This window comes from Lithobates pipiens, unplaced genomic scaffold (assembly GCF_037356315.1).
Source record: "Lithobates pipiens isolate NorthernLeopardFrog02 unplaced genomic scaffold, aLitPip1_a1.2 Scaffold_3, whole genome shotgun sequence".
In the NCBI taxonomy this organism is placed as follows: Eukaryota; Metazoa; Chordata; class Amphibia; order Anura; family Ranidae; genus Lithobates; species Lithobates pipiens.
The window spans coordinates 154,279,328-154,299,718 of record NW_027507790.1 but is presented as its reverse complement, the minus strand read 5'-3'; the positions used below and the strand labels follow the sequence as shown (position 1 = coordinate 154,299,718).

The 20,391-nt window shown below is 42.0% G+C and overlaps 1 protein-coding gene across 2 annotated transcripts in view; it reads left to right on the top strand.

The window, feature by feature from the left end:
- ADGRV1 (adhesion G protein-coupled receptor V1) overlaps positions 1–20,391 on the top strand; it is a 710,193-nt gene that overhangs the window by 297,657 nt on the left and 392,145 nt on the right. For both annotated transcript variants that reach the window (XM_077462401.1, XM_077462400.1), the window contains 3 exons: positions 833–981; positions 1,397–1,595; positions 4,246–4,465. In XM_077462401.1, the coding sequence (XP_077318527.1) occupies positions 833–981; positions 1,397–1,595; positions 4,246–4,465 (568 nt within the window). The remainder of the gene's footprint in view (positions 1–832; positions 982–1,396; positions 1,596–4,245; positions 4,466–20,391) is intronic.

The following is a 20,391-nucleotide window of genomic DNA, read 5'->3' as shown; positions in this document are numbered from 1 at the left end:
CCGTTGGTTGTCGGGGTCTGCGGGCAGGGGGCTTATCGGAATACAGAAGACTCATTTAATAAGAGGGCCTGCACATACTGGCCCCCCACCCTATGTGAATGAGTATGGGGTACGATGTACCCCTACCCATTCACCTGGTGAAAAAAAGTGTAAATAAAAAATCAACACAAGTTTTTAAAATAATTTATTAGACAGCTCTGGTAGTCTTCTCTTCTTCCGTCTTAGGGGGTCTTCTCGCCGGACTCCTCCGCTATCTTCTGCTCTTTTACTAGCTCTTTTACTAGCGGAGGAGCCCAGCTTTCTTTTTCGTCGCCACCGTCCAGGGGTCTTCTTCCGACTTCGGGGTCTTGTCCCGCTCTTCTGGGGTCTTGTCCTGCTCTTCGGTTCTTCTGCCGGGCCTCCGCTATCTTCTTACAGCTCTTTTACTAGCGTTGGCCCGGTCTTCTGACGCCGCCGCCTTCTTCTCTTCTTCTCTTCTTGTTCTTCCTTGCAATGTTGACACAACACTCTCTCTGGCCACAATGGCAGGGTCATGATGTTGCAAGATTTAAAAAAAATCCAGAGCCAAGATGTGTGCATTTAAGGAACTTTGATAGGTCACTGGCTACCTATGTCCTACCTGTCCTCTTCTACCTGCACTCTTCAGCAATGAACACTTCCAGGAATGTCAGATCCCTTTGTCCACTGCCACTATCCATGGTTCCATCCTCTAATCCCTTTGTCACTACAGGATTCAGCAGTGATGTAGGGCTGAGGGGATGAAGCCACTATGTGAGGTAGGGAATACAGTCATCAGTGGAATATGTATATAGTAATATTTTTCTTTATACAGGAGCTATGACCATACAATTAGAGAAAATGGGCTACAGATAGATCAACCTCCTCTGATAGGAAATAGTTCAATGGTCCGAGTCATTATTCTTTCTAACGACAATGCAGAAGGAGTTATCGAGTTTGATCCACAGTTCACTGCAGTCCAAGGTAATTTATATTGTTTGTGTCCTTGCATAGTGTTGCCAATAACTCATTACAGTTTTCAGCTTCTAAAGCTCAAGATCACCCCATTTGTTTTTAAATGATACATGCAGTGTACTACAGCATACTTGTCTGCTTGCCAATAGAAAGTAAGAATCTTCCTAAACCCATGGCCCCATATAACCTGATATAATGTTGCTCCAGTAGGAAAAAACATGTGATCCACATGTTATAGAGTTGTTGTATATCATTGAATACTGACGATTGCACATGTGAAATACATGTGAAATTCACCACTCCTACAATGTCCAAAACAGTTATCGTTTAAAAAAAAAATCATACTGTTGACTTATTGATCAGTGTGTAATCTTCCAATGTTTATCATGCTGTAAATAGTGTATTTTTTTTTTTGTTGTTGTAGTGGAAGAAGATGTTGGAGTGATATTGTTTCCTGTGCTAAGAACACGTGGAACATACGGCTATGTCACAGCTGATTTCATCTCCCATGACATTTCTGCCACTATGGGTATAGACTACACAGTCTCCAATGCTACTTTGGTGTTCCTGCATGGGCAAAATCAGAGCTTTATCAACATCAGTATTATTGATGATGAAGAAAGGTAAATCATGGGTTGTAAATGATAAGTTTGCTCTTGGGCCTTTTACATGTGAATAGAGCAGTAAAACAGATCTAATAGATTAGGAGAAGATATTTAAAGTGGAACTTTAGTTAAAAAAATAATTCCTTCTGCATCACTTCAGGCTGGCCCCTTTTGCAGGTATTGTTATATAAAACATAAAAAATAAGTGCCTATACAGGCAGTCCCCGGGTTAAACAAACAAGATAGGGTCTGCTGAATTTGTTTTTAAGTTGGAACAGGTACAGTATATTTTTTAAGTGTAGATCCAGCCAAACAAAAAAAATGTAAGCTTTTTGGATAGCATAGGGAAGGGTTAACACCCCTGTAACATTTGTTTTGCTGTCTGTGCCTCTCTTCAGAAGATTTCACCTCACTTTCTGTCCCTGTGACAATTGGATTTCTAAAATTTTGGGTTGTTGTGGAAACAAGGATTGGTGATAAAGCTTTGGCGGAGACACCTTTTTCTCATGATAACACTTACAGGAGTGATTTTCCTTCCTAGGGCTATATTTACTCTCACTTTCTGTTGTCTTCCTTCGTTTGTAAGTCGGATGTTTGTAACCCAGGGACCACCTGTACTGTTTAAAATCCAGGAATACAGTGTCTCACCCTGCTCTGCACATGCACAGTTACTCTATATTATTAGATACTGAGCCAAATTTGTAGAGGCCAATCTGCTGACAGCCTAAAGATTTACTGCTATTCAGGGGCTCTGGGGTTCAGCAAAAATTGCAGCCTCCAGCAAGTGGAAATAATGCTGGAGGCAATTTACAATAGATATGTGCAATTTGTTTTGGGCCGAATACAAATTCGGACAAAATTTTGATTATTCAGCGATTCGGATGTATCTGAATCTTCCGAATGAAATTGTAACGAGTAGTAACGAATTTCATTGAAATCCGTTAAAATTAATTTTGTTTATTTGTCTTCTAACGAATTCCAACTTTTCAGAAAGATTAGAATTCGGATCTGTCGAAAAACGATCAACCGATTCGAACTCTATGTGAAGAAATAACTGGTTGTTAAAGCGGGAGTCCACCGGGACTCCGCGTTTTTTTTTTTTTTTTTAAAGCCAGCAGCTACAAATACTGCAGCTGCTGACTTTTAAAATAGTGACACTTACCTGTCCAGCGCGCCCGCGATGTCGGCACCCGAAGCCGATCTCTAGATCGACACTCGAGTGCTGCCGCCGCCATCTTGGGTATGGGAATCAGGAAATGGAGCCTTTCGGCTTCATTTCCCGGTTCCCTACTGCGCATGCGCGAGCCGCGCTGCGCAATGAGGACGGTCCCCGCTGCCTCTGGGATCTGTGTGTTTCCCAGCAGGCAGCGGGGCACTTGCGGAAGGGGGCGGGCACTTGTGGAAAGGGGCGTAATGTACGCCCCTTTCCGCAGAGAGCTAGCCCGGAAGTGGGTGCAGTTACCTGGATTATCCAGGTAACTGCACCCCCCTCCCCCCTGAAAGGTGCCAATTGTGGCGCCGGAGGGGGGGAGGAATCCGATGAGCGGAAGGTCCATTTTAGGGTGGACCTCCGCTTTAAGGAGCGTCCCGGGAAGCTGGCCACCTGTGTCCTTAACAACCATAAGTCCTCGTCTGTAAGTGGGCTTCCCCACCGACAGATGAATGTAAAGAAAAGAATGCCAGCTACTGCCCAGCAATAGGAAAATGTTAATAAGAACGCCACATTTTTTTTTTAAATGCCAACATTTAAAAAAAAATGCCAACATTAAAAAAAAAAAAAAGCCAACATTTAAAAAAAAAACAGCGTGGGGTCCCCCCATAATCCATACCAGACCCTTATCCGAGCATGCAGCCTGGCAGGTCAGGAAAGGGGGAGGGTGAAAGAGTGCCCCCCCTCCTGACCCATACCAAGGCACATGCCCTCAACATGGGGGGATGGGTGCTTTGGGTCGGGGGGGGCTCTGTACCACCCTACCCCAAAGCACCTTGTCCCCATGTTGACAAGGGCCTCTTCCTGACAACCATGTGCTGTGGTTGTCAGGGTCTGTGGGTGGGCGGCTTTTTGGAATCTAGAAGCCCCCTTTACTAAGGGGGCTCCCAGATCCTGCCCCCCCCTATGTCAATGGGATGCTCGCTCACCCCCCCCTTTCCTGACCTGCCAGGCTGCATGCTTGGATAAGGGTCTGGTATGGATTTGGGGGGGGGGGATGCTATGCCGTTTTTTAATCATTTTATTTTAGAGTGGGGTTCCCCTTAAAATCCACACCAGACCCGAAGGGCCTGGTATGGATTGGGGGGGGGGGCTACGTTGCTTTTTAAACATTTTTCTGTATCCAGATGATTAAAGAAATGAATTTTAGTTGGATACAATGGCTTAGTGCACTTTATACTGTAATTTTTAAGAAACCTCTATATATTTGGGATTGTATACTAGGATGTATAGGGGGTTAGTGTTTCCAAACAAGAGAAAAGGAAAAGGAAACAGAATGCACATTAAGTCTCACCCATTGTAACCAATCATGTTTTTACCTTTAATCTTCAGAGCACATGAACCAAGAAATCTGATCATTTTGGACAACTCATTTTACTGTTAACCCTTAAAATATTACCAAAAAGCTTCAATAAGCATTAGTACATCTCACCGTACAATTTATTGTTGTTGTTTTAGTGAATTTGCAGAGCAGTTTGAGATTCGCCTTGTGGGAGCAAGTGGAGGAGCTGTTCTGGGTGCACACCTCCTGACACTCGTTACAATAGCAAAAAGTGACTCCCCTACTGGAGCTGTGAGGTTTCTTAACCAAAGCCAGATAACACTTCCAAACCCCAATGTGACCATCACAATATCGCTAGTGCTTGAGAGGACAGGCGGACACATGGGAGAAGCCCAGGTATTGATATCAGCTGCATTCCTTTTGTGTTTATACTGTAACCATTGATGTATAATGTCCAAATAATGCACTAGTGCACTTACGTTTGCTTTACAGAATATGTAACCAGGAATGTCTTTAAAGTTAACATGTTCTTTCCCCATACTGGGCAAAATAACAGGTTCACCTTAAAGGAAGAATTTTAGAGGCAAATATATCTTTATTGAGTTTATAAAATAACAGAGACATATAAAGAAAGCTAATGCCACGTCAATGTAAGAACACGGCTATGAACATGGGGCCAAATCATAATAAACACATTACATTGTTAAGGGCAGAAAAATTACCAGTTTGAACATATGCTTCTCAAATAGTTTAACCACTTAAAGAGGAAGTAAACCCTGATGAGTTTACTTTCTCTTTCATTCCCTGCAAAGGCAAAGCATAATGGACTACTATGCATCGCATAGTAGCCCATTATGTGCCACTTACCTGACACAGGAGCCAGCGAAGTCACCGCTGTCCCCTGTAGTCCAGCGCATCCATCTTCTTGGTGGGGTCTCACAGCTCCGCTGCTGTCATTCGGCAAAGCCGCGATGATGTCACTCCCGCGCATGCGCACGGGAGCCAACACGCGCGGCAGCTCCATTGTTGGAAATGCCGCGCTCAGTGCGCCTGCGCGCCGCTGTCTACGGCGCATGCGCCGTAGACAGCGGTACCTGTCTTCGGGCAAATATCTCCTAAACCGTATAGGTAAGCCTTAATCTAGGCTTACCTGTAGGTCAAAGTGGTTTGTAAGGGTTTACAACCACTTTAAGCCCCGGACCAATTTGCAGCCAAAGGACCAGGCCCCTTTTTGTGATTCGGCACTGCGTTGCTTTAACTAACAATTGCGCAGTCGTGCGATGTGGCTCCCAAACAAAATTGGCGTCCTTTTTTTTCCCACAAATAGACCTTTCTTTTGGAGGTATTTGATCACCTCTGCGTCTTTTTTATTTTTTGCGCTATAAACAAAAATAGAGTGACAATTTTGAAAAAAAAAAATGTTTTACTTTTTGCTATAATAAATATCCCCAAAAATATATAAAAAACATTTTTTTTCCTCAGTTTAGGCCGATACGTATTCTTCTACATATGTTTGGTAAAAAAAATCGCAATTAGCGATTATTGATTGGTTTGCGCAAAAGTTATAGCGTTTACAAAATAGGGGATAGTTTTATTTATTTTTTTACTAGTAATGACGGCGATCAGCGATTTTTATTGTGACTGCGACATTATGGCGGACACATTGGACATTTTTGACACATTTTTGGGACCATTGTCATTTATACAGCTGCTATTTAAATGCACTGATTCTTGTGTAAATGGCACTGGCAGTGAAGGAGGTAACCACTAGGGGGCAGTGTAGGGGTTATGTGTGACGTTATGTGTTTTTTTTATTGTGGGGGGTGTGGCCTGGCATATGACATCACTGATCGTCTTTCCCTATAAAAGGGAATAGACGATCGGTGACAGCCACACTAGGAAGCAGGGGGGGGGGGGGGTTTGTTTACACAGACCTCTCCTCGTTCTTTAGCCCTGTGACCCGATCGCGGGACACCAGTGGTGATCGGGTCCACTGGTCCCACGGCCGCGGTCACGGAGCTCAGGACCGGGTCAGGAGCGCGCCACAGGTACGTGATTGTGCCCAGCCATGGCATTCTGTTGATGTATATATTGGCATGAGGCGGTCCTTAAGCAGTTATTGAATACGCCATTGGTGGTTGAATAATTGAAGCCAAGGCCTACAATAACAGAGGGCGATGTGGCACAACAAAATATATAGAACAAAAAAAATTGGAAGAGAAGAACAACCAACGAGTGGTCAATAGTGAGAAAAGGAAAGTAAAAGTAAAAGAAAAAGGAGATAAGAGCATGAGCAAATCCCGAGGGCCAAAATAATTAAAAAAGGATGCTATCAAACAGAAGGCGGTACTGAAAACCGACTAGACATGTGCGCCGTCAATAAATTTGTTTAGTTTTGTTCCGTTCCATTTCGTATTAGCCGTTAATTTGTATTTCGTAATTCGTGTCCAAAATTCAGTTTGGATTCATACAAAATATACATTTTCAATCATTAACTGTTTGTAACAATTACGAACGTTCATTATGATGAATTTTTCATTATGAGGGTCTCCCACCATACCTGTGCTGTGCTCATTATGAGGGGCTCCCACCATCCCTGTGCTGTGCTGACTTCCTGGGTTTTTAACTTCATCATAACGAATAATCGGAATTAACGAACATTCTTATTTTGTCCGATTCTAAATCTCCCATTGACTACCAGTACCAGGCTCCCACTCCCTTATTAAAAAAGGTAATGTTCCCAACCCTCAGTCAACAGCAGAAGAAAACCTCTGATTGGTCAACAAAACACCAGTCACGGAATCTGGATCAGAAATTCGTAAACAAAATTTAGTATTTCGTACAAAATGCGGAAGCATAGCAATTCGTGTTTCGGATCCTCCCGAATGTATGAATTTACGGTAAATTCGTACAAAACTAATCGCACATGTCTAAAACCAACTATCGGGTTAGCATCAAATCATTATCGGGGTAATCTTGATAGGTTGTTTATTGTGTCTCTACCCCATCCTTGTGGAGGACTGAGATGAAGTGGCTGCTGTGCTACTGTCAGAGAATAGGATCTCTTTGAGGTCATCTGAGGTAGAAAAATGGATCCAAATATACCTTAAGATGGTACATTTCTCAAAAGTATCATTGTCCAATGCTAGCATTTTCTCAATTCGCATAATGTCATTCACTGTAGAAACCCATAGAGATCGGAAGGTGATAGCGGTCTTCCAAAATAATGGAATAAGTTGAAGTGCTGCTAATAACAAAAAATTTAGCAGATTGCTCTTTTGTATTCAACACTTCCCTGCCACCTGTTATATCACAAGGCCACCTTAGAAATATATTTTTGGCTGTAGGGAAACACGTGGTGCTACCCTGTCTCCTCTCAATGCATTCCTTAGAACCTGTGTGAACAACAGCAAGGCCTGACCACCATCAAATTGTTTGGTGGGGGGTATCAGTTGTAGCCCTATATATGCTTTAACTTGCTTAAACCTAAATAAATAACTCTTTATGGGGTGCTGGATTAGGTCAAGGCTGGGTTTACCATTTGGTACACTGAGGCCACTTTTCCTTTTATAATTTTTATTGGCTACACATTTATTCATTCATTTATTTATTGGTGGATGTTAGAGACCTTACGTTCCTCCACCTTCCGTTTGAGGATGCCTCACATATGCTCAATCAGGTATAGGTCTGGAGACGGGCTTGGCCAGCCCATCACTTTTACCCTCAGCTTCTTTAGCAAGGCAGTGGTCATCTTAGAGGTGTATTTGGGGTCTGTTGGAATACTGCCCTGTGGCCCAATCTCCGAAGGGAGGGGATCATGCTCTGCTTCAGTATGTCACAGTACATGTTGACATTTATGGTTCCCTCAATGAACTGTAGCTCCCCAGAGGTGGTAGCACTCATGCAGCCCCAGACCATGACGCTCCCACCACCATGCTTGACTGTAGGCAAGACACACTTGTCTTTGTACTCCTCACCTGGTTGCCTTCATACACGCTTGACACCATCTGAACCAAAAAAGTTTTATCTTATCATCAGACCACAGGACATGGTTCCAGTAATCCATGTCCTTAGTCTGCTTGTATCCAGCAAACTGTTTGCAGGCTTTCTTGTGCATCATCTTTAGAAGAGGCTTCCTTGTGGGATGACAGCCATGCAGACCAATTTGATGTGGTGTGCGGTGTATGGTCTGAGCACTGACAGGGTAACCCCCCCTCCCCTTTGACCTCTGCAGCAATGCTGGCAGCACTCTTATGTCTATTTCCCAAAGACAACCTCTGGATATGATGTTGAGCATGTGCACTCAACTTCTTTGGTTGACCATGGCGAGGCCTGTTCTGAATGGAACCTGTCCTGTTAAACCGCTGTATGGTCTTGGTCACTGTGCTGCAGCTCAGTTTCAGGATCTTGGCAATCTTCTTATAGCCTAGGCCATCTCTATTGTTAGGTACCTGGTGGTGAGCCTGACTTGACGGAAGAAGACCTCTCTTACAGCTCTGGTTCAGGGGCCACTGGAATGGAGACACTGTGGTCCAGTGAGCGCAGTGGGGTAGGAGTGTCTGACTGGAAGCAGCAGCTGGGTCCTCCTGGATACTGGAACTGCAGGGCAGATGGTGGATAAGCAGGCAGTGATCAGCAGACACAGGAGCAACAGCAGCAGTAACAAAATATAGCACACTTGAACGACAGAAGGATAGTCAGGCAGGCCGGGTCACAACAGTAATGCAATCAGATATGTTCAGCAGGCAGAAGCGAGGTACAGGCAGGCAGGGGTTCTGTAACAGAGGTTCAAACCAAGAAAGTTCAAGCAGGCCAGGGTCAGGGCAGGAGAGGTCAGCATGGTCAGTCGATCAGAGATACAAACAGCAGGCAGATTGCAAGAGGTTCAGATACAGAGCTGCAGACAAACAGCACTGAGCAAGTTGAGCAGCTGCCTTCCTCAAATAGGGCCACTGGCGCCAAACAGCGCTAAAGCGCATGCGGCCGTCGCACACGTGCGTGCACCTGGGATGCACGCTGGCACACACACACACGCCAAAGCCTGGTTGCCCAGTGGCGCGCGTGCGCACGCGCATTCGCCCCTTCCATGCGGGCAAAACCTTGACATCTATGTAGAGCAACAATAATTTTTTTCAGATCCTCAGAAAGTTCTTTGCCATGAGGTGCCATGTTGAAATTCCAGTGACCAGTATGAGAGAGTGAGAGCAATAACACGAAATTTAAAACACCTAATCCCCTTTCACACCTGAGACACTAATGAGTCACATAACAACGGGGAGGGAAAATGGCTAATTGGACCCAATTTGTAAAATAGAGGAAAATGAAGATAAATTGCCTATGGCCGCGTACACACGAGAGGATTGTCCGTCCAACTAAGTCCGTCAGACAATCCGACAGACAGTCCGTCCTACTTTTGAATGAACGGACTTGACCACACACGATGAACAGACAGTCCGCTGAAAGCTTGCGCAATGACGTGTACAGCACGTACGACGGGACTAGAAATACGACGTCCAATACACTGCAATGCAACCTTCGGCCGTGTAAATCCTTTCTGAGCATGCGCCATACTTAGTCCGACCAACTAGCCTACTCACGAGCGGGCTGTCCGCTGAAACCAAAGTTGGACGGACAATATTACGGAAATTCCGAAAGACTTAGTCCGCCAGACTGTCCGCTGAAAAAGTCCGCTGAAGCCCACACACGAGCGAACTAAGTTGGACGGACAATCCTCTCGTGTGTACGCGGCCTTTGAGTTAATTCCCAAAAGACTCCCACCACATCCCATGGAGAAACAATATGGAAAAAAAGCACCCTTGAGGGGATTGTACGGGTGGGAGTATGAGTAAGGGAAGAAAAAAAACAAAAGTATGCATAAAAAACAATACATTTTATTACAAAATATCAATATTATACATTATAAATATTCCTAAAACCATTAAATGGGATATAAGTACATATTACATTGCTAAATTCTTGGATCACAAATAGACTCCAAAGTAGGGGTCATGCAAATAATATGATCACAAAAAATCCCAAAATGTTTTGGCAAAGCAAGGGAGTAGAGTAAACATATTCATTTCCTTCCTCAGGGGTTCAATGGAAGCAAACCGTTATATGTCTAATAAAGAAAAAAGGGGAGTTTATATTTTATTGTTATAAAACATACAATGCAAAGTATAAATATGTATATTTGCTTAGCAGAGTGAATTATATCGAAACATGGCATAACATATCAAAAAACAGGAATATTACTCACAATCACAGTGTCCAATGTGAAGGAAATACACAAACCATGATAAAAAGAGATAGGGCCTCAGGTCTCAGAACTGTTTGTGAATGCATGAGACTGCATGGGACCCGCGCACTCGATGTCTGTGGGGATACCCGCAATCGTGTCACGGAGCTGAAGAACGGGGAGATGCCAATGTAAACACATCATCTCCCCCGTTCTGCCTAGTGACAGGACACTGATCGCCTGCTCCCTGTCATCGAAAGCAGCGATCAGTGTAGTGTCACTGCTAGCCCACCCTCCAGATCATTAGAAACACGCCCCAGGACACACGTAACCCCTCCCCGCCCCCTAGTGGTTAACCCCTTTACTGCCAGTGACATTTTTACAGTAATCAATGCAATTTTATAGCATTGATCGCTGTATTAATGGCAATAGTCCCAAAAATGTGTCAAAATTGTCCGATGTGTCCGCCATAATGTCGCAGTCACGATAAAAATCGCTGACTGGCGACATTACTAGTAAAAAAAAAAAACATTAATAAAAATGCCATAAAGCTATCCCCTATTTTGTAGACACTATAACTTTTGCGCAAACCAATCAATAAACGCTTATTGCGATTTTTTTTCCAAAAATATGTTGAAGAATATGTATCGGCCTAAACTGAAGAAAAAAATGTTTTTTTTATATATTTTTTGGGGATATTTATTATAGCAAAAAGTAAAAATAATGTGCTTTTTTCAAAATTGTCTCTCTTTTTTTGATTATAAAAAAAACTAAAAAACGCAGAGGTGATCAAATACCACCATTTCTTCAGTGTTGTCACATGAAAGGATATAATAAAATAATAAAATATTTACAGAAATGTGATGGGTATACACATATAATTTTATTTTTTTATATATATATTTATATACAAATTAAAAAAAAATTATGTGTGTATATATATATATAATATATATATATATATATATATATATATATATATATATATATATATATATATATATATATATATATATATATATATATATATATATATACTCATCTAAAAGTCAGCTTGTTTATTTTCATTTAGTATAAGGTTGTAAATGTAGAAGGAACGTGCCATTGTGAGTGTAACACGTCCTTGCTCTCTTTTAGTCATTTCCTTCTTGGAGCACGCTTCTAAAAGTGTTTGGGTATAGAAGAATTAGTACATAATGTATTGTTTTCTTGAACAAATACATTGGTAAATAGGAGGTCGAGTACTGAGTGTATTGTTTTAAACTGCCTCTTTATACAATGTGAAGGCTGTGAAGTGTAAGTAATGCCAAGAACATGTGCGGGAAGTAAATACCTTGAGAACGTAAGTCTGTCCTATAAATATACACGGTGCTCAGGAAGTGGGATACTTTACACCTGCCATCAGTCAGAAGAAAGAAATTACTGACATGCTCCATCTACGTGGAACATGGAAGTGTGTCATGGCTGCGTATGTGAAATCCCAGATGTATCTGGAAATAGGTGCATATGTACACAGAATGAAGTACAAGATGGCAGCACCTTCAGCATAATGATACTCAATCAGTAGTTTGTTTTGATATTTAAATTGACTTTAGCAAAAGCAGAATTTATTGTACTGATTGACAGTAGCATCTTTTCGTATTCTTATCATACATTTCTTAATTTTTGTTAGATTTAACCTAAATATTGAAACAATTGGTTCACTAATTCAAACTCTTGTTTGAACTCACAGCATCAGTATGAAGATGAAAATTACAGATAGGGTTAAAAATCTCAGTCCTTACTGTATCTCATCACTCAAAAGTTTGTTTGTCCTAACATCAGTTAAGGGCCAGCCTCGTTTTTAGATTTTGCTGTTTACATGTTTAAAACAGTTTTTGTTTGCTAGAAAATTACTTAGAACCCCCAAACACTATATATATATATATATATATATATATATATATATATATATATATATATATATATATATATATATATATATATATATATATATATATATATATATTTTTTTTTTTAACACCCTAGAGAATAAAATGGCTGTCATTTCAATACTTTTTTTTCACACCATATTTGCGCAGCGGTCTTACTTTTTTAGAAAAAACTCATCTTTTTGAATAAAAAAATAAGACAACAGTAAATTTAGCCCAATTTTTTTATATTGTGAAAGAAAATGTAAGTAAACTAAAGTAAGTTGATACCCAACATGTCACGCTTCAAAATTGTGCCCGCTTGTAGAATGGCGTCAAACTTTTACCCTTAAAAATCTCCATAGGCGACGTTTAAAAAATTCTACAGGTTGCATGTTTTGAGTTAGAGGAGGTCTGGGCTAGAATTATTGCTCTCGCTCTAACAATTGCGGCGATACTTCACAAGTGTGGTTTTACTACCGTTTTCATAATCGGACGCTACTCACATATGCGTTCACTTTTGTGCACAAGCTCGTCAGGACGGGGCACTTTAAAAAAATAAATCTTATTTATTTGACTTGATTTTATTTATTTTTTCACTGTTTTAGAAAAAAAATGTGTCACTTTTATTCCTATTACAAGGAATGTAAACATCCCTTGTAATAAAAAAAGCATGATGGGTCCTCTTAAATATGAGATCTGGGGTCAAAAAGTCCTCAGATCTCATATCTGGACTAAAATGCAGTAAAAAAAAAAATTGTCATTTGAAATAATTACATTGAAAAAATGGCCCTTTAAGATGTATGGGCGGAAGTGACGTTTATGACGTTGCTTCCACCCTGCTATGGTATGTAGAGGGGGGGCCATCTTCACCTCACTCGTCTCCATACCCGGCCCACGGACTGGTGCTGATCGCCTCCGCAGCTGCTGACGGCTCTGGTAAGTGGCGAAGGGCGCAGGAGAGCGGCGGGAAGGGGGGGCCCTCTCCTGCCGCCGATAACGGTGATCTTGCGGTGAATCGGCTGCAGAGACCACCATTATCGTAAAACATGACCGGCTCCTGAAGAGATGGATACTTCAGTTGTAGCAGCAAGTGGTTAAGGAAATGGTAACGCATTATTTCATAATCCAAAAACATTCATTACTTAATGGCCCTGTAAACTATTTCATTAAATTTTGTCCCTTGTGAGTGTCTGAATCTCACCTTCTCTGCCTTACTTCCTGTTGTTTAGAAGCAGTATATGTTAGTTGTGATCATGTACACTCTATGCACACTACACATCCAATAGTTTAAAGTCCATAGTCCGTCTTAGGCACCAACAAGCGAAGATGGCTAGGTTCAAACATACAGTGGAACCATAGAGCCCAAACTTAGCCACCCTCTACTACGCAGTCAGATCACAGCAGCAAATAAAAGAATTTGTAGAATAGACTGAGAGCAACAGAAGTGAATATTGAATAGATATTTTTTTCTAGATCAGACTTTAGTGTCACTTTATGCTGGCTATACATTAGTAGAATGACATTACATTTTCAAATCAAAACAGTACTCAAGTGACCAATCACCAATGACAACTGGATTTAAAACTCACCCAAACAACAGGCTTGCATTACAGCAGCATTTACGCCTGGGTATGTATGGAGTCCAACATGGATCATTGTGGTACCTCGCTTGCAATGATACTTCATAGTGTAATAGGTCTATTGTCACAATAAATAAAATTGCATGAAAACAAAACAAAAATCCCTGATGTGTTTTGTCCAATAGGACACTATCAAGGGGCCCGACCACTTAATAACATCATATTTGATTAAACGCGTTGGGTGGAGATTCTGGCCTTGGCTTGATGTTGCTGCACGTTCCAGAGTTTGGCAACAGGTTCACATGTGAGTTATCTGGATTTTTTCTCTGTCTTTATGCGATTTTACTTATTGTGGCAATAAACTTATTACTTAGGAACTTTTTTGGGTCCCTGGTGAGCTTTATTTATCCTTAGCTGGAATGTACTAGGAAGTATTATTGCAAGTAAGTTACCACACTGATCCCTTTTGTATTCCATACACAGAGGCGGCTCTAGACTTTGTGAGGCCTTAGGCAAAACTTAGACATGAGGCCCCATTCACGCCCATAATGGGAAAAATATTATAAAAATGATAAAAATGAACTGTATAAATGTGCATATATTAACTTAAATCCTATGAACTATGAATTTACAGTTTCTATAAATTTCTCTAACCAATTATTCTAATGATACAGGAGACAGTCAGAGACTGTGCAGACAATGCTCCAGGAGATGGTCAGAGACTGTGCGGACAATGCTCCAGGAGATGGTCAGAGACTGTGCGGACAATGCTCCAGGAGACGGTCAGAGACTGTGCGGACAATGATACAGGAGACGGTCAGAGACTGTGCGGACAATGATACAGGGGATGGTCAGACTGTCTGGCCATGATACAGGAGATGGTCAAAGACTGTGCAGACAATGATACAGGAAATGGTCAGAGATTGTGTGGACAATGATACAGGAGACGGTCAGAGACTGTGCAGCCATGATAACAACAGAATGAGCATAATTGATAACTTAACAGTCTAATGCTTCTTCATCGTCAGCAGGTTTATGGAGAGGGTAACACTGCTGTATTACTTAACTGTAATAGAGAAGGTGGTACTGGTAAACCATTCTGGGTGTACTGTCTGGCAGAGGAATATGAATGACAAAAATATCTGCACAGAATTATAAATCTTTTGGTAGAGTAAACATTTCACATATGTGTGTGAATAGATGTTTGCCTGGCGTTAATTTTGAAAGCAGAATGAGCAAGATAAGCAGCAAGATAAATAATTAAAATAAAAAATAAAATAAGCCCTCCAGTTTGAACGACAGCCTGTCTCATTAAATGGCATTCAACTGAAATGTACATGCCCTCAGCCTGTCATTCAACAAGTGGTGGCTGGTGCTCAAAATTTTTGGGGGGGTGCAAGCAAACTGTGCCATCAATTGCAGCCACTGTGCCATCAATTGTAGCCACGGTGCCATCAAACGCAGCCACGGTGCCATCAAACGCAGCCACTGTGCCCATCAAACGCAGCCACTGTGCCCATCAAACGCAGCCACTGTGCCCATCAAACGCAGCCACTGTGCCCATCAAACGCAGCCACTGTGCCCATCAAACGCTGCCACTGTGCCCATCAATTGCTGCCACTGTGCCCATCAAACAAAGCCACTGTGCCATCAAAAGCTACTAAAGTCCAAAGAGAATAAGAGAACCAACCTTCAGTATGGTGGAACTATTTTAATCCTATTGATCCAGGCAAACCAAAACCTCAGTAAAGCAGATGACAAGTTATTTTTACAATGTGGGAAAATAAAACTGTACATGATACATGAACTATTATTAATTTGAGAAAAGAAGCACTTTGCCATGAATGAAGAAGCCCCTCCAAGAATTCATAATATGACTTAAAGCGGGGTTCCACCCTAAAGTGGAACCTCCGCTGATCGGAACCCTCCCCCCCTCCGGTGTCACAATTGGCACCTTTCAGGGGGGAGGGGGGTGGAGATACCTGTCAAAGACAGGTATTTACACCCACTTCGGGGCATAGACTCCCGTGGGAGTCTACGCCATTTCCTGTCCCTGCGCGCTGTCTGCTGGGACACACACGGGTCTCAGAGACAGCGCGTAGAATTCCTATTGCGCAGTAGGGAACTGGGAAGTGAAGCTGATTCGCTTCACTTCCTGATTCCCTCACCTAGAATGGTGGCGGCAGCAGCAGACGAGAGCCGAGCGATCGATCGGCCTCGGTTGCCGGGATCGCTGGAACCTGGGACAGGTGAGTGTCCATTTATTAAAAGTCAGCAGCTGTAGTATTTATAGCTGCTGGCTTTTAATATTTTTTTTGTAGGTGGAATCCCTCTTTAAAGCCCATGCAGAGATAATATGGTCTTTGACTTGGGGGTGCATTGTTGTAGTAATAAATATATATATATAAAATATTGTGCTTTCGACAAGTCAATGCTGTATTCTAACAAATTCTGACATTACATTGGAGCAAGTACAATTTACATATTATATATATATATATATATATATATATATATATATATATATATATATATATATATATATATATATATATATATATGAATTAAAATGTATGTATGTATATATATATATATATATATATATATATATATATATATATATATATATATATATATATATAAATAAATAATAGTAGTGCTTTATATAATATATATATATATATATATTATAGTGCATATATATATATATATATATATATATATAATATCGTGCTTTTGGCTAAGTAAATGCTATATTCTAACTTGACATTACAACCTGCTCCTGCTCCTCGCCTTGGTGACTTTGGTAGCAGGACTCAGAGAAGCAACACACAATGTTCTCTCTCTGCCCTGCAGTGCACTCTGGGAGTTGTAGTCTCTGCAGAGCACAGGCACCAGACGGCCATGTTGAAGTCTGTGTGCCTGTGCTCTGTGGGAGAACTACAATTCCCGCCATGCACTGGGGCCGCCGTCGCCGACTTTAGGGGAAGGGCTAGGACTCGAAGGACGGCGCTGCAGCAGTCGAGCCTGCTATTGGACGCAGGCAGCATGACCATGCCCACACCATCCACCACCATGATGTCGAGCGACTGTGCACATTAGTGTTATCCCCCCTACTCGTTCCACCACCGCGGAGCGCGGCGGTGGATCAGCTCACTCTACACCGCAGCTGTGTGCAGCGTGCCCGCCGCCCACTCACCCCGCCACTTGCGAGTCCCAGTGCCCCACATTGTACACAACAACAGCACAACACCTGAAAGGCAAATTAGGCAATTGCGCAACGGCGAGGCCCTTTCTGTGGGCGAGGCCTAAGGCAATCGCCTAATTTGCCTAATTAAAGAGCCGCCTCTGTCCATACATACCCAGGCATATAAGCTCCTGTAGTGGTAGCCTGTTGTTCTGGTAAGTTTTGAATCCACTTGTCATTGGTGATTGGTCACTTGAGAACTATTTTGATTGCTTTTTCTGTAATGGTAGCCATTCATTCTGGTAAGCCTTGAATGCACTTGAAATTGGTGATTGGCTTTTTGAGCACTGTTTGCACAAGATTATCAAGATTATTAGCATTATTGGAATACTTCTTTTCATCACCATTAAATACACTGTGGACTTCTTCTTTATACTTATGGACTTTGCACCATTTCATTTCATATTTATTTAGTTTTATGGTTTCATATAACTGCAGTTCTATATGTTTGTTTATATATTATATTGGAGCTGCACTATTGTTTTACATTTTTAGATGTGGGAGCAAAATATACTATTCTCTGTGTTGGCAGCCTTATGCTGCGTACACACAATCAGATTTTCCGACAACAAATGTTTAATGGGAGCTTGTTGTTGTAAATTCCGACAACAAAAATTTGAGAGCTGGTTCTCAAATTTTCCGACAACAAAATCCGTTGTTGGAAATTCCAATCGTGTGTACACAATTCCGACGCACAATGCTCGGAATCAAGCAGAAGAGCTGTACTGGCTACTGAACATTTTTCTCGGCTCGTTGTACGTGTTGTATGTAGGGATGAGCTTCGTGTTCGAGTCGAACGTACGTTCGACTCGAACATTGGCTGTTCGTCCGTTCGGCGAAATCCGAACTCTTGGTCCGTTCGCGTCAAAATTCGTGTGGCGCGCACGGCCCACAATGCACTGCGATGGCGCAGTGCATTGCTGGCTCATGATTGGCCAAGCATGCACTGTGACCCCGCATGCTTGGCCAATCGCAGCGCCAGCAGCGAGGAGAGCCATGATTGGCCACAGGCATCCTGCCTGTGGCCAATCATAGCTCAGGCTGTGTAGTGCACGCCCCACACTATATAAGGCCGCCTTTGAGGCGGCCTCGTGTAGTGTGTTGGCATCTGAAGCAGTGGGTGTTCTGTGTACCTTCAACACAGTACACACCAATCGTTTTTGGCTGATTTCCTATCTTGCTGTTGTGTAGTGGTTATTGTCTGTGCCCTGACTGCAGTATACACCACTATATTCACCTCACCTATATAGCTAGTGATCTATCTTTAATAATAGAGCTTGCAGTCAGTAGTGTTAGGAGATAGTGCGTGCTGTCTGCGTGCTTTGTACCACCTATCCACCTACCTGTACCACTATCCACCTACATAGCTGTTCTCTATTTGAGCCCAATTGCCATCTGCAGGAGTTATTGGAAGTTGTGTGTGCCTCCAGCACAGCACAGTATACATCTGTATATACCCCTTTATCTCTGCTGTTTTCTGGTTATTGTCTGCGTGCCCTGACCGCAGTATACACCGTGATATTCACCTCACCTATATAGCTAGTAATCCATCTTTAATAATAGAGCTTGCAGTCAGTAGTGTTAGGAGATAGTGCGTGCTGTTTGCGTGCTCTGTACCCAGTACATACCGCTATAATCCACCTACATAGCTGTTCTCTATTTGAGCCCAATTGCAAATCACTGGGTTAACATTTTGCTATTTTATTTTCTGATAAGATTAAGAAAATACTTTTGATTTGAGTGGTTAGCTTTTAAACTGGTGACGTCCCGTTCTTAATAAGGATGTTACCAGCGCATGCGCATTTCTCCCGTGATTCACGGCATGCTCTGCCATGTCTGTTATTTCTGCTCCTCGCGGCACAGCGCTCAAACCCTGCAAGACTGCATAATCATTCAAAACCACCTCCTACACCCCAGGTGACCCCGTGACATCACATGGGGTGTAAACCTGGGCATCAGACTGCATACTGTAGTGGAGATCAGGTGCAGCATACAGCAAACTTTATGAAACTGACAGGCAAACATTACAAGATCAGCACAAGTAAATGTACTGTGGAGTAAAACAGGTTAGCTATAAACGGCAGAGCACGGTTGCCATAGGAACTTCGGATCGAGAATGAGGCTTGGCTAAAGCACAATTGCACATGCACAAGATTACAGCAAGGGCACAATGAAAGGGTGGAAATACACTCTACTGTGGACTCGGAAAACAATACCTAAGATGGCGCCGCCTTATGCACCGTACACACGCAGAAAAAGGTCCGATCGGATTTTCCGACAATATAATCCTTTTTTCTGTGTGGGCTCTATCGGACTTTTTCCGTCGGAAATTCTGACGGAAAAAATTTGAGAGCAGGATCTCAAATTTTCCGACAACAAAAATCCGATCTGACTTTTTCCGATCGTTTGTAGAGAATTCCGATCAGACAAAGTTCCACGCATGCTCAGATCAAATTACGAGACCAAAGCTATTGGCTACTAGCCTGAACGTAGTCCCATCGTAATGAACGAATGTCATCACGTTCCGAACTATCGGATTTTCCGACAACTTTGTCCGACCGTGTGTATGCAACACCAGTTTCAGACAAAATCCATTGGACAAAATCCGTTGGAAAAAATCCAACGTATTTTGTGGTCGGAATGTCTGACCGTGTATACAGGGGCTTACTCCTGGAGACACTAATTTAACAGTTTAAAAATATGTGAATGGAGCTGAATTATAATGGTTACAGTTTGACAATAGCTTGATATAATGGACTAGATGAAAAGAAGTATTGGAGTGGGAGAGTTTACTAGCGCTTTAAGGGTGTATATATTCAATTTGTTTTTGTCTTTCTATTTTTCCCATTTTTTTTGTTGGTGAACACGTGTTGGAGATACCCTTTGTACACAGCATGCTGCCGCATTACTGTGCAGTAATTAATGTTCACCAAAATCATCACAAATTTGCCCCCCTATTGCCATAGTTTCAGCAAAAGCTAGGCATATTTTTTTTTTCTTGGCACATGTCCCCTATGGCAAATCCTAGCTTGCTATGCCTCATTGTTTACCAATAGTTTGTTTTTTATAGGTCCACAAAGGGAAAACATTGAATATTTTCCCTTTGACCCCCATAGACTTCAATTGAGTTAGAAGAAAACTTTGGATTTTATGAAACTGGCCATGAATTGAACTCATGGCTTAGGTTAAGGTTTGCTTAAGGTTTGCTTTTCCATATACCGGCAGATTCTGATTAACTTCCCCTTTAAAAAAATGCTAATAATGTTGCAGACAGATTTACTGCTATATCGAGTGACTGTATTCTACACCCAGTCAGTTAAACAAATGGATCATGTGATTTACTG